At 40.1% G+C, this 15,513-nt stretch overlaps 1 protein-coding gene across 1 annotated transcript; it reads right to left on the minus strand.

The window, feature by feature from the left end:
• Window positions 1-5,851: 5,851 nt before the first annotated feature.
• Window positions 5,852-6,670, minus strand: LOC121982902 (protein SOB FIVE-LIKE 2-like). Its single transcript, XM_042535916.1, has one exon. The coding sequence runs from the start codon at window positions 6,449-6,451 to the stop codon at window positions 6,020-6,022; it is 432 nt and encodes a 143-aa protein (XP_042391850.1). The 5' UTR covers window positions 6,452-6,670; the 3' UTR covers window positions 5,852-6,019.
• Between the last annotated feature and the right edge of the window lie 8,843 nt (window positions 6,671-15,513).

A 15,513-nucleotide genomic window follows, 5' to 3' on the forward strand; every position in this document is an offset into this window, starting at 1 on the left:
TCCCATTGAAACTTGGTAGCTCGGCGTAGAATTTTGAAAAACAGTAAGCTCCAATCGGACGACTTAGAGATGAATCTTGACAGAGTTGTAATTTGTCCGATCAGTCGTTGAGCTTCCTTCAAGTTATGAGGCAAGGGTATGTCTTGCAATGCTTTCAATTTGTTGGGGTTAGCTTCGATCCCCCGCTCGGTCATGATGTAACATAGAAAACGCCGGCTCCTTACTTTGAATAGGCACTTACTGGAGTTGATCTTGACTCCATATTTCCTCAGGGTTCGACATGTCTCTTTTATATCTACACACAGGACAGTAGCTCATAGTAATTTTATCAATATGTCGTTGATGTATACCTCTATATTTCTACCGATCTGACGTTAGAACACCTTATTTATCAATCTTTGATAGGTGGCCCTGACATTCTTCAGCCCGAACGACATGAAGTTGTAGTAGAAGGTTTTGTCTACCGTGATGAAACTGGCCTTTTCTTGATCTTCCTTGGCGAGCAGAATCTGATGGTAGCCCTGATATGCGTACAACATGTATATCAGCTCGTAACCCGCTATGGAGTCAACCATCTGATCGATGCATGACAAAGGGTAGTAGTCCTTTGGGTAAGTCTTATTTAGATCCCTAAAGTCTATGTAAACCCGCCACTTGTTACCTAGCTTGGAAACCAAAACCATGTTGGCGAGCCAACTTGGGAATTGTACTTTTCGAATGTGCCCTGCATCCAGCAACTTCTCCACTTCCGCTTAGATAATCTGATTTTGTTCCGAGCTAAAATCTCTTTTCTTCTACTTTACTGGCTGAGCATTTGATCGAACATGCAACTCATGTTGTGCTATCGTGGGCAAGATACCCAGGAGATCATGGGTTGTCCATGTGAATACATCATGATTTTGCCTTAGACAGACAACCAGCTTGACCTTTTTCTCTGTGCTCAGATCAGCCGCAATAAAGGTAGTGGACTCGGTCAGCTAGGGTGCACTTGCACCTACTTTTTTTCCTTTATAAACCAACGTGAGAGGCTCTTCTAGGATGGCATTGACTTCCAACTATTGGGCCTTCCACGCGGCTCGCGACTCAGTCTTCACCATCTCCACGTAACATCAGTCGGTTGCGAGCTAGCGCCCTTAACTTCATCGACTGAGTTGCCCACGGGAAACTTGATCTTTTGGTAGAATGTAGAGACGACCACTCGAAACTCGTTCAGCACTAATTGGACCAATATAACATTATAAGAGGACGGAATGCCCACTACGATGAAATTTGTAGTCCTCATTCTCACGAGTAGCTCTTCTCTAAGTGATATGGCCAACTAAGCTTGGCCGATCGACAACACCTCATTACCAATGAAGCTATATAGTGGAGTTGTCATGGGTTGAAGTTTTCTCTGATCAATCTATAGCTAATCAAATGCCTTCTTGAATATAATATTCACCGAACTGCTCATGTCGACAAAGGTCCAGTGGATGTTGTAATTGGTGATCACGACCTTGATAATTAGGGCATCGTCATGAGAGACTCCACTCCCTCCAAATCTCATTCCATGATTTTCTTCCTCCTGGGCTAATAGGCATGGCCGCTCGGTCGATACCCGAGTAGGCCTTTAGTTATCTCTTTGCTGGAGCTGTGGTCGATGCTACTCAGCAGACACATGGCCTTGATCATATTGTCTGCCCGATCTACGATAATGGTGGTGATCGGGGGAAGGCAATCGACAGTGAATTTTTCGAGGAGCCGGTTGGCGAGGCTTTGGGTTAACATGGTAACAATCCTTTGTATTATGAATCACCGAGTTGTGATAAGAGTAGAAGAGCGGGTCCACTATCGGGGCTCGGTGAATTTTACCCGCTCAGCCTCCACATACTAGGCTGCATGGGCTCGGGGCTCTTGATGCTGCTGCGCTGTTCCTTCTTGGGGCCCTTTTGGCAGCTGATGGGTGTGGGTCGCTCGACGTTCTGGGATAGCTACTAGCTCGGGAATCACTTCCTTTTTTGGGATAACTGGGCCTTTTCGACATTAGTGTATTTTGTCACTTGCCTGAGTAGATGATTAAAGTCTCTCAGTGACTTCTTGATAAGTGAGTGAAAGAAGTCATTATTTGTAAGTCCTTGTGAAAATGCACTTACCAAGATTTCCTAAGTGGCTGATGAGATGTCTATGACCACTTAATTAAATCTCTTAATGTAGGCCTACAACACTTCCTTGGGCCCTTGTTTGATTGCAAACATGTTCACATTTGTCTTCTGATAACATCAGCTGCTAGCGAAATGCTGAAGAAAATCCACTCGGAAATCCTTGAAGTTGCAGATAGAGCCGATCGACAAGAGTTTGAACCATCTCTGTGCCAATCTGGAGAGCATGGTGAGGAACACTCGGCACTTGACTCTATCAGTGTATTGGTGGAGCGTGACTATGTTGTCAAATTTGAGCAGATGGTCTTCGGGATTAGTCGACCCTATGTACTCTCCAATCATCAGAGGCTTGAAGTGAGGTGGTAAGTGATCGTTGAGGATTTCTTAGGAGAACGCCTATTTATCCGCTTGGTAGAGTTGTCAAGTCGAGGTCCTTGAAAGATGATCCTTGCGTCCTTTCAGCTCAGCCATGTTCTTCCGAGGGCGTGGGGAATAACACCCTGTGATATGTGATTGGGGCGTTCGGTGCCTCTTGGAAGGTGCTCGTCAGCCGGTGGTTCGACTTGCGGCTGGCAGGGTCCTCCGCTCGGGTTCTGTGATCAGCTCACTGGCCTATGGCCGATGCAGCCGGGTCGTTCGGAGCTCAACGGTCGACTCTTGTCTCTTGTTACTGTTGCACCATCTTTGCAGTTTAGGCATTTATCAACATTTCTAGCTCTTCTTGAGTTAGCGTTACTGTAGTGAGTCATCCAACGTTTTCCATCTTCACATTTCAGATTCAAGCGTAGTTTCCCATAGATGACATCAAATATGATCCTATTCGAAAGCTGAGAAGACGACTAGCTGGGCATATGACTCTATGTTTGACTAAAAGAAGACTCCACGCAGTCTTACAAAACTAAGAGTGTTAGTGTCGGGCCAGAGAAGAGGTCCCTGACATTGGCTCTCGGACGCTCAAGTAAGTTCTTGGTTCAATGGAGAAGAATAGTAGAAATGAACAGTAGCTAAGAGCGCATAGAATAATGAAGCATTACATATCTCTCTACCTATGAATGGAGACCCCCTTATATAGTGTTACTGTAGTGTCTGTATACGCATCCTAAAGCATGTGCACATTTCCCAAAGCATCCTAGGAAAAGAAAAGCCAAAAAATGTCCCCAACACCTTTCCTTAAGCGAGCACACAAATCTCTGATGTGATAGGCTAGAAACTTCTAAAGTAATATTGGCTTGCTGGACATTCTTTGTTGTCAGTGGCACAAACTTCCAAAAGAGTACTGTAAGATAAGTAGGTAGGTCCCGCTATATGCTAACTAGGGGCCGCTCGACCGAGACGTCACCAGCTCGACTGTGCTGAATGAAGCTATCGGCCTGTTTTCACTCGGTCTTACTGTTGTTAGAGAGGCACATTATGCCCGATCGGACCTAAGGTTCAATCAGCTAAGGCGGTGAGCTGGTTAACTTAGTATTTGGATCTGGACCTCTATTGCAAATTGCGAAGGGCGATTGCTCGGAGGGTCCGGTCGACCTTTTATGTCCGACCGCTCTAGAGGTCTGCTCAACCACCCCAGTTCACAATTTTGTAGTCCATCTGACCTTGCGCTTTAACTGTTTAACTTTGACCTATATATATCTATATGAGAAGAATTAATTTTCAACGGATCATAACTTTACTTTGGAACTGGGACTTGTAACTAGACTTATTCTATGCTCACGAGCGTAGAATTTAAAAAATTTAAGTTTATTACAACATAACCCCAGTTAGGTCATTTTCGGAGAATCCAAATATTTTTTTGTTACTATTTTTTGTAATTTCTATTTTTATAATATTTAGGATATTTTTGGTATGATGTACATTTATGGGTTAAGGTTGTCTATATAAGCTCTGTTTTGATAATTTCTTTATATTAGGATTTCTTCTTTGTATATTAGGGTCTAAAGTTTATATAAACACATATTTAATTGTTTGAAAAATTATAATAACTTTTTTTTTTGTATAACCTAGAGAATGAAGGGGCTTTCTTCATTTTTTTTTTTTTAACAATTTCTCTTCTTACTTTCTCCTCAATTCAGTCCTAATGTTAACTGTAGGATAATCATTATTGTTGTGATCAAAGAATATTCATATATTTCCATAATGACATGATATTATCCACTTTGAGCTTAAACCCTTATGCCTTTGCTCTTGGGCTCTATTTAAAAGGTCTTGCCAATGGAGACATCTTACATCCTTTTAAACTCATAAACTTTTTTATATCTTTCCAATATAAGACTTTGATTGTATCCCAATAATTCTCCCCTCAAACGAAGAACCACAATTACTTTCATGGTCTGGGCCTCCCTGCGAGTATCAATTCACTCCTGAGTTGCTCCAAGCCTCCCCACAATCATCTAGTCACCCTAACATGCTCCGGGCCTTCTCGTGACCTCGCTCATGGCCATCCCACATGACATCTGGTCTGAGCCATGACTTTGATACTATTTGTTGTTACCAATGTAATGACCCGACCCCTCGGCCCCTTGGGCGGCCTAACTGGCGGCCCATTTGGCGGCCCCTTGGCGATCCCTTGGGCGGCCCAACTAGCGGCCTATTTGGCGACCCCTTATGTCGTCGACCGATGACTCTCGGCCGTGTCGTTACTCACTAGGTCTTTCCACCCTTGGCCAGTAGATTTTTGTCTTTCCTAGGATTCGAACTCTAGACCTCCAGGCTAAGTACTAGAGTTTATGAATCTTGGTAGCCACTCACTTGGCTACTAGGATTCATAAACTCTAATACTTAGCCTGAAGGTCTAGAGTTCGAATCCTGGGGAAGGTAAAAATCCACTGGCCAGGGGTCGAAAGACCTAGTGAGTAACGGCACGGCCGAGGGTCGTCAGTCGACGACATAAGGGGCTGCCAAATGGGCCGCCCAGGGGACCGAGGGGCCATGTCGTTACAACCAAAGAATGTTCATATATCTCCATAATATAACATGATATTATTTAATTTTAACCTAAGCTCTCATGTCTTTACTCTTAGATCATATCCAAAAATTCTCATACTAATAGAGATATTTTATATCCCTTAAAATTTATAATCTTTTTAATATCTTTCTAGAATAAAATTTTGATTGTATCCCACCCGTTATCTTACCTGACGTCAATATAATAATTGATAAAGAGGAGCAATAAATAATTAATATAAATGGTAAGAAAAGGGTCTAAATCAGATCTCTCCTCCAACATCTAATACATCCCACCAAGGATAAGTTTTCAAGAGCCTTGCGGGCGTAACATATATAGATTCTCAAAGTGTCACAGTTCAATTATCTGCTGGCTGGGACATATTTGACGTTGAATTTAGTAAGGAAACTTGGACTGAATGGTTGTGGGCGAAAAAGACTCACGAATTTGCTTTTACGAGTAGAGTATCGATTCGGCGTTGGACGACAGTAAAAATCGTAGGGATCGGCTGTCGACGATTTGATATTGCGCTTTCATGATTTAATCTTGAGGACCGATGAAAAATATCTGTTGGATAGTAAAAACGGGATACTTCGGATAAAAAAAATACAAGAATTTTTCAACAGCGAAGTAGCAATGGATCTGGCAGCTATTGAAGAGTCAGTTTCACTAGCTAGTAATTAATGTTCATGATAAATTAATTATAATTATACTTTAGATTAACTTAGCCTAATAGTGATCTTCTTCTCCATACATAGCTAGCTCCTAATTAAGCGACCTTCAAATCACCCTGCCTCACTACTTTTCCCATAGATTCATAACAAAAGAAACTGGGCAGATAATTAATGCTCGATCGACGAGCTAGCTACACCAACATCAATCGATTTCTATGATAAATTAACCAGCACATGCCCTTTTAAATTTGCTTCATTGAACTTCAATCAAACACACAGCGTGCTTGCATGTTCACCTCTGAATGAGCAGCAGCACCTTCCGTGCTTGCAGAAACAGTAGCACCAGCTGGAGCCTTACCCTCGTCTCCTCTTCCCTTCAGAGCCTTGAAATCGCGCTGCTGCTCTTTCACCGTTTGGCCATCGCGAGTATCCTCGTCGACTGTGCTGAGCCCGAGAGAGGAATACTGACTCTGGTGCAGTAACTGTCCGGTGGAAGCGTCGGAAGCCACAGAGTCTCCATCTTCCTGATCACCGCTGTCATCCTCGTCGTCGTCCTCCTCATCATCACCCACCTCGCTGTAACCATCGGCTTCACCGTAATTGTCTTGTATCGGAGAAGAGATATACTCGGTCCATCCGGATTCAGAGCTGCTGAGTCCTTCTGCATGATCTCCAACCACATCGTTATGATCCATTGTCTGTCTGATTGTAAGCCAGCTAGCAAGCAAAACGAACAAGGCAAAAAAGACTGAGAATATAATTCACTTTATGCAATTCTCCGTGAACAACAGCTAGCTGTCCCTGCCAGGGAACTACAGGAATTCAAGTTCAACTTTGGCATGCAGGTCTAATCAAACACAGGGGCAGAATTAATGCATCGAACATGATCCATGAAACAAGTATATTAATTCTCATCGGTGGCTTCATCATCTGGTTGTTCATCTGTCTCGTCATCAGTAAAGAAGTTTACTTGCGTGAATAGGTTGAGTTGTTGGGGTTCATTAGCTAGCTATAGCCAACCTACTCGTCTCGTCGTATGTGTATTGTTCTTTCTCCTGGCGTTTCATTCGTGGGATGTCAATGGAGAGTGTCTTGTCTGGGTTCTAAGGTCCTGCACCTAAAACAGGCTTCTAGCAGGATAACGCAATGGTGTAGGGAAGGGAACCCTGCTATATTGATGCCCTTGACCTAGAAAAATTCTTAAATTTTAAAAATAAGTCAAAAGGAATCCACGATTGAACAAATAACTCCAATAAATATGATTTTTCACCATCATCAACGCACAATTAGAGTGTGTCATAATAATAATTTTTATAATGCACGTAATTAAATGCACGGTATATAGTATTATGTCTATACAAATGACGATGTACATAAAGAGTATGTTGTCAATAAATTTTTTTACGGCATGTAAAGTACATCGTTAAAATTTAATATTAACATAGCATATTGTTATCATTATACTTATATAAATGACGGCGTGTAAAAAATAAACGCTATTAATAAATATTATAAAATGTTAACAACACGCAAAACACCTTCTTAATAGTCTTTAAAAATTTAAGAATAGAAAAAAGCTCTAAACCCTCCACAAACCCTTTTGATTAATTCTTTCGGCCCAAACCATCTCGTCGAACTTATTTATGCCAAAACCCTCTGCAAAGCTCTCCATCGAAATCTTTCTGCTGCAAACCCTAATATCCCTCTCCGTCGAACATCTATGCCCAACTCCTCTCCGTGAACGTCTCCACCGAACCCTTGTCTGCTAAACCCCTCTCTACTGAATCCCTCTCCATGCATTGAATATATTCATCAAATCTGTAGCCTCGATGTGCACATGAGAAAGAAGGGAGGGGGGAAGAGGGAGGGGGTGAATCATGTGTATTTTGAAAATTCATCTTTTTCAATTTTGAAAATGAGTACATAGTGGAATAAAACAACACAGGAAAAAAGCAAGAACACGAACTCGAGGAGTTATTTGGTTCGGAGCCTTTAGCGACTCCTACTCCAAGACCCATGATCCCTCGAATCATATTGACGGGCAATCCACTATAATCCTTTTCTTAAACCGCCAGAAGAGAGAATCAAGTACAATAGTAAACTAAAGACAAACGTAACAATCTATACTTTCCTTTATGCAATAATTAAAAATTTAAAATAAAATTTTATTACCCAACACATGAAGATTATTGGATCGAGCTCAGTGCTGGAAGGCTTCTCTGTAGTAGTAGGATGTCACAGCATTGCAACACAGAGGGAGGATGAAGTCGGAGCAGCTAGAATCTCGAAAGATCGTGTATGGAAGTTGTGAATGAGTTGTTCTGAATGCTTGGGTGAACAACCCTTTTATTAAGCATTGAGGGTGCCTTAAAGCCCAATAAGGGTGCTACTAGTAGCAAAAATGATCTTGAAAATCTCGGTCTTGATAAGCTCCGCTTACTGCAGTTTCTATCTACTTGAGGGCACCTCTAAGCACCCTAGGGCACCTTCAATGCGCCTCCGAGGTGCCTCCAATGCCTCCAGGGCACCTTCGCGCCACGAAGTCTTATCTGCCACTCTTATCTCCTTGAGGGTGCCTCCAAGCTCTGATTCGAGGTGCCTCAGAGCACCTCTTAGGCACCTCGGACATTGTTCATCTGAGACTATTTTTGCTCCTTTCATTCTGCAAAATGCATTAGTCCAAAACAATGTGTAACATGCAAAACAAAGTTAGTACAATAATAAAATAGAATTATTAATTAGATCATGTCTATCCAAGACTAGGATCTAGTCAAGATCTTAGTTTAGGGATCCAAAATGGACCAAAATTGGACCAGTGCCTAAAGTCCTTAATTGGGACTCGTCCTCACTTGAACACTCTCCTCTAGTGACTTACCTTACTTACCATAAAGAATCACTTGATTCTCTTTTAACCCACCAAGTCTTTCCGCCAGTTGTCAGGTCCGTAGATCCAACTGAACTTCGATCAGCTATTAGGTCATGCGGACCTAGCTGGAATTTTTGCTAGATATTAGGTTACTCCTTGACATATCTGGATTTCTACACCAGCTATCAGATTCTCCAGACCTAGCTGGATTTCAGCCTGGTGTCAGACCCATCAAGTCCTGCACACTTGGTAGAAAAGTTATATCACGCTACACCTAACTTTAATCCATTTGTTATTCATCAAAATTTAGATTTAACCATTGGTGTCAACTGCACCAACAATCTCTCTCTTTTTGATGTAATGATAACCTAAGTTAAAGTTATAGAAATATGCAAAAAGAAATAGAAATAAAACATGATTTAAGAGAACTTAAATAATTTAGATTTGTATTTTATTCTCTTGATCATCTTAGAGTTAAGTTTTCCAGAATTTCTTAGTTTTCTTATTTTTTCTTACTTAAACCCTTATCATTATCCTTCCCCTTTGACATTCATAAAAAATTATGCAAATAAGTACACTACAAATATGAAATAATCAAACAAACTAAGTTAATTTAACAATCACTAAAGATAGGCAGGTCTATTTTAGGGAGGATTTTTTTTTCAAGTAGGTTTTTCAAGACACTTTTTAAAGTAAGTTTTGCAAAGTAATTTTTTAAAGTGCTTTTACAAAACAAATTTAAAATAGTATTTTACAAAACATTTACCAAAATAATTTCAAGGCAATTTTTAAATATATTTCAAAATATTTTTTGAAGTATTTTTCAATGAGTTTTTAAAGAAAATTTTAAGTATTTGCAAAAATTTCAAAGATTTTGCAAGAATTTTGCAAAACATTTTGCAAAGTGTTTTCAAATAAATTTACCAAAGCAAAATAATTTTGGAAACATTTGCAAAGCAATTTTTAAAGCGCAAATTTTAAAAGCAAATTTTGCAAAGTAATTTTTTGTAGACTTTTCAGAGCTGCACTTTTCGCTAAATATTAGGTTACTCCTTGACATATATGGACTTCTGCACCAACTATCAGATTTTCCAAACCTAGTTGGATTTCAGCCTAATGTCAGATTCATTAAATCTGCACACTTGGTAGAAAGGTTAGATCTGTTAGTACCCTTAGATAGTTTTGATGTGATCAACTAAGTCAGGTTAGGTCCTGTTGGTATTTAACCCCTATGTCTAAGTGTGCAGGAACTTAGGAGCACAAAAAATTGAGCGAATGACGTAACTAGCGAGAAGTACGATACGGAAGAGAGTCAAAGGGCTCTGTGTGTCTGAGGGACGGGGTGCTGCGGAAGAGTACGTGGGCGGACGAAAAGGAGGAGCGCTGCGTTTCTCAGTGACGAGAAGTCAGAGCAGAAGACTGCTCAAAGGCCGGAAGTTGGGTTAGGGTGAGCCCTATTTCGGATGGGCGGGATCACTTAAGGGAGCGGAGCCGGAGCAGAAGATCTGAACCAATGCGAGAGGGACCGGAGCGGAATACCTGGACCAAAAAGTCAACTAGAAGTTGACTTTCTGGTTCGAGCGCTCGGACGTGGTTCGGGCGCTCGGACCTGGTCCGGGCGCTTGGACTTGGTCTATGCGCCTGGAACTGAAAGCTATCCAGAATGCGACGTGGCACATTTCATTACGATGGGGATAAAAGTTTATCCCCTTCCAGATGTCTGGACCCCTTCTAGGCACCCCGACCAGGGCTATAAATACATCCCTCATCCCAGAAACTTACATAGAACACTTGTAAATGATTTCTTTTGTTTAGCTTTCTAGTTGTGAGATCTAACTACTATAAGAGACTTCTCCACATAGAGAAGAATTTTAGTGAGCTTTACATCTTCCTTGGATTAACAACCTCCCTAGTTGTAACCAAGTAATTTCTTTGTGCCTCGTCTTTTTTAGTCTTTTAATTATTTTATGTAAGTATTGATATTTATTAAGCTATAAAGTTCGAGGAAGGTTCTTTTTTCCTTTCAGGGCTATTCACCCCCGCCCCCCCCCTCTAGCCGGTCGCCAAGGGTCCTACAAGTGGTATCAGAGCCAGAATGCCTCAAAACGACTAACCGTCGACTAAAGCACTGAGATGATGGCTAGACCGAGCATCTGGCCGTCGAAGTTCGAGGGAGAATTTGTGTTATGTAAAAAACACATGAAGGTATTTTTTAAAACTAATTTTGAAATTCTTTTGACAATTAAATATGGTTTTGTAGCTCCCAAAGACCAATAAGGAAATGAAAAGAAAGAATACCAATGGAGCAAGAAGGAGCAAGCAGACTTTGTATCGAACGGACAATCCAAGTTCCACCTACTCAGCGTACTTCCACCCCAGGAAGTAAATCAGATCAGAAATTATGAATCAGTAAAGGAGCTTTGGGAGAAGTTCCTAGAACTACATGAAGGAACTTTCGAAGCAAAGCTCGTGAGATGAGATCTACTCCGGAACCAACTGATGAACCTCCAGAAGGAAGAAAGCGAAACAGTCGCACATTGATAATGCCTAAAATCTATATTAAATGTCACAAATAGGCTTATCAAATTAACAATTTAATATTTCACTGAACCCTTTAATTAAACAATAATGTCGTAGTAACGAGCCCAGGATCGATCCGAGGAACCAACGGTAGAATGTAATTTAGGATTGTCTTTTATTCCTATTTTTGGGGTTTTCGATATAAAAATGGAATTGGGGGGAATTAAACTTGAATTTAAATCTAACAGAGGAAAAACACAACAATTAAGAAATTAATCTAAAGCAAGAGTGAAACATAACTATGTGCTAATGAACACTTGTGTGCCAACAATCAAACCCAAACGCATTATCACTCTACGTTTTGATTAAATTATTAACACACACTTAAACTAAATATGAAATTACAAGACAGAAATGAAATTTAATCTAAAGCATGATTTAAACCCTAATTTGGAACTTAAACTCTAAACACTTAACCAAGCATCAAATTAACTTAAACTAAGCTTCAATTAAGTAATGAAATACTAGATTACTGCTAAAAACATAACAAACAATTAATGAATCCAATCTAAGCTATAAAACAGAAATGAAATGAACTGAAAAGGTAAACCAATCCAATCTCTCAATCAATCTAACAAGCTTCACACTCTTGTCGTCACACAAGAGGGCGAAATCGAAACCACCCAATTTCGGACCTCAGTGGAGAATCTCAGCTGCGTCTCAGCTTAAGGAAGGCTCAGCTACACCGACGGACCACCCCCGGCGAGCTAAGAACAACCCTAAACCCAAGAATGGTCCGAAAATCTGCAAATCTGAGCTCTGGATCTGGGATGAAGTTGCGGATGATGCTATGCTGTCGGATGGAGCTCAGGAACACCGGAGGACCACCGCCGATAGTCGCTGATATGAATCGGAGTCGCCGATTTGGAGGAACACCTCCAAATCGCGCTGAAACAGAGAAGATCCAAGAGCCAAATTCCACCTGAGGGAACACCCTTCGATGGCTCCAGAAGATTGGGATGAGCTGCAATGAAGTTCTACAATGAGGTTGAAGCTTGAAAGAATTGATCGGAGAAGGAAAGGGGTCGAAATCCGAAGGAATGCCGCTGGGACGAAGCTGCTGTGCGTGGAGAGATCGACGAAGGAAGCTGGGTACTGTAGCTTCTGTTTTGAATCAGAACTGGATCTGAACGGACGGCTGGGATTAATTTGGAGCTAAATCAACGGTGAAAGTTTACCCAAAATCTGATCCGAAGGTACTAATGTTGATCTAGGGTCTGGATCTACCCTCCTGTAGGTCGGATCGATCAGATCATCACTGGATGGCCCAGATCGGCCCAGTCTTCATTGAACGGCCCAGATTAAGTCGGGCTGGATCAATGGCTAGATGAACTCCGATCTGGATCAAAATTTCTGGATCTTCATCAATGGCTCAGATCTGATCCCCATTAGGTTGGATCGGCCAGATCTTCAACAGATGGTTCAGATCTCTCCTATTCTTGATGAACGACCCAAATCAACCCAAAGCTTGATCTTCTCGTTTAAATTCCGATTCGAGCCCAATTTCGGTCCAAATAGATCCAAATCTAAGATCCTTTGATGCCTACAAAATAAGAACCAAATATTAGCATCAAATAGCACAAAAATAAGATAATTTGTAATTAAGTCCAAAAATACACACTATGCACAAAGTGTGATGTAACCATGATTTAAACCTATAAAATCAACATCAAACCATGCATATATGAATCAAAATAATGCAGTAAAATCATGGTTATCAAATCCCCCACACTTAGTCTTGAACGTCCCGTGCAAGTAAAGAAAACTAAAAATCATCTCCATAAAAAATTCCCTAGCAATACCTAGAAAATGGTAAAAAGAATTTAACTAAGATCATCTTAAAAATCACTAACAATCATGAATACAATCCAAACAATAATCAGTAGGTATGGTAGTTTCAATCCAATTGAAAAATTAAGCAAGTTGCAATCTCACAAGGAATTTACCTATTCTAACTCTTACACTCAAACATGTGTATAAGTGGAGCACACTCAATGCAACTCACAACATTTCACTACCATAAGCTTGTTTATTTTCTAATTCTCCACCACTATAAACATAGCATACATGAATCAAAAGGATTTATCAATAAGAATTGAAATGGAAGCAAGAAGAACAATGAAAATGAATGAAATGGCAAAAGAAAAGGTATTAATGAAGAAAATGAGAGAATTAGAGTATTGGAGGAATATACTTGATGAGTTGACCAATTTGATGTGAAAAGAGATGAATACCATTTGTTTTTAACAATTCAACATATCAAGCTAACCTCCCCTTCAATTTGATTGCAAACAAATAATCTTGATACTCTATCTTCCACTTGATACTCTCTTGATGTGCCATTTTTCAAAATTTTTCACTGTATTTTAACTGTCTTTCCACTTCAATTTCAACATTTGGAAACAAATCTCACAACACGTATCCAACACCCTCCCCCACACTTAAAATTTGGCCGTCTCGACCAATTCAACAATGCTTACATTACAAAAACTTGATACATTCCTAACCACTTTTTACTGCTGCAGATTCTGTTTTTGGGTTTTCCTTTTTTTTTTTTTTTTTCATGTATCAGTGTTTGGAAATGGATTCTGGTTTTGTAATATGACTTCCCTGCTTATATGAAACTTTTTCCAGCAACAACATCTGAAATCAGTAGTGACAATTTGGTATGACATCATTATAAATTCTGCACTTCAATTTGCACTGAGAAATGAACTCCAGAACTGTCCATTCTAAATGTTGCTGAATATTCTGGATTCTGAAATTCTTACAGGTTTCTCACCATTACAGCAGAAAAATTTCAAGACTGCACTAACAGGGCATTGAAGTGTAAGATTGGAAGATCTGATTCAGATTTTGCAGCATTCCCTGACGTTGGCAGTTCTGAATTTTGTTCTGTGAATGCAGAAGTTGCACTTCAGTTTTAAATCAGTAAGGGCACTGCAAGGCTACTAACTTTTTGTGAGAAATTTGTGACTAAAGAAAATGACAGAAACACAAAATCAGAACTGCCCAGTTTAAGAATTTGCTAGACCTTCAATAATTCTGATCAGTTTGACACACACTAAACCAAATAGATGTTGTTGCAGATTACTGATAAAGAACAGGTCCAATAATTCTGATAAAGATCAGTTTCTGCAACTTCAGCTTCATTAATCAAGACTTCAATTTGGAAAATCACTGATCCAAACCAAATTCAGCCTTGCAAGAGCATGGTAAGAGACAGCAGCAGGTTTTGGCACTAATAAGGTCCTTTCTCTTCAGTTATTTACAGCAATTGCAAGCACTCTCAATTGCAGTTTGTGCCAATTGATTCTCTGAAAATTCAGCTGTAAGCTGCAAATTGGCACAGCTATCAGCCTTTCACAGATTTGAATCTTTCAGTTCTGATTCAGAAATTAGTTTTCTGATTAATAAGTTTTAGATCCCTCTGGTTATTCTGATACAAAGGTTTATAGTTCTAGTTCCTAACACTCATAATCAGCACACAAACTGGCACTAAACAGGACACAATTTCAGCATTTCAAAACCCAAATTTCTGCAACTTAATCTCATAAATTTTTTCATCCTGCAGATTCAGTTTGCGAGACAATCATTTCTGAATATAGGCTTCTGTGGTTTGACTCGAGCTTAAGCTTGAGAAATCAGTATCCGAATTTGTTTATCCCAGCACTATGTTCACTGATCCAGCTACACAGATTTGTTAAGATGCTATCTTCAGCAGCTACAAGTTCTCGGAAATGGAGTTAATCTATGCAATTCATGAATTCATGAATTCATAATTCAAATTCAGAAGCTAGACCAAAATTTAGAATTAAAGCTAGATTTCAGAGCCTTTGTTTCAGACCAACATTCTGAAATGCAGCTGCCAATTTCAGAAATCAGCACTCACAATTTCTCAGAGTTTGCCTACTGTCCAAATTTAGCACTGCCGAGATTCAACAATTCATTTCTGCTTCTACAATTGAAGATTTTCTGCTTCATTTCATCGTCTCTGCATTTCTTCTAAATTAGCAACAGCAATTGCAGAAAACAGTCAACCCAAATGTATGCATCACCCTAGTGCGATCTCATGGCAATTTCATCCACTAAGTGAATTAAGCAAACACCAGCAGATGATTACAGGTTGCTAGGAGGAAACCACCTGAATTCATTGGCATGGTCTCACTTGTAGTTTGTTGCAGATGGAAGCTTACTTTTGCACCTTAATGAATTCCACATTTCTTCAGTTTCTGGAATTTTCAACTTCTTCCTATAAGCTTAGCTTTTGATGAAATCATCTCTGCTGGACAATTTCAGAGTTCACATCAG

The sequence above is a fragment of the Zingiber officinale genome, chromosome 5A (genome assembly GCF_018446385.1).
Source record: "Zingiber officinale cultivar Zhangliang chromosome 5A, Zo_v1.1, whole genome shotgun sequence".
NCBI classification, from domain to species: domain Eukaryota; kingdom Viridiplantae; phylum Streptophyta; class Magnoliopsida; order Zingiberales; family Zingiberaceae; genus Zingiber; species Zingiber officinale.

Bases quoted from the DNA above. Each gene is read 5' to 3' on its own strand.
- LOC121982902 (XM_042535916.1), bottom strand. From the start codon at position 6,451: ATGGATCATAACGATGTGGTTGGAGATCATGCAGAAGGACTCAGCAGC.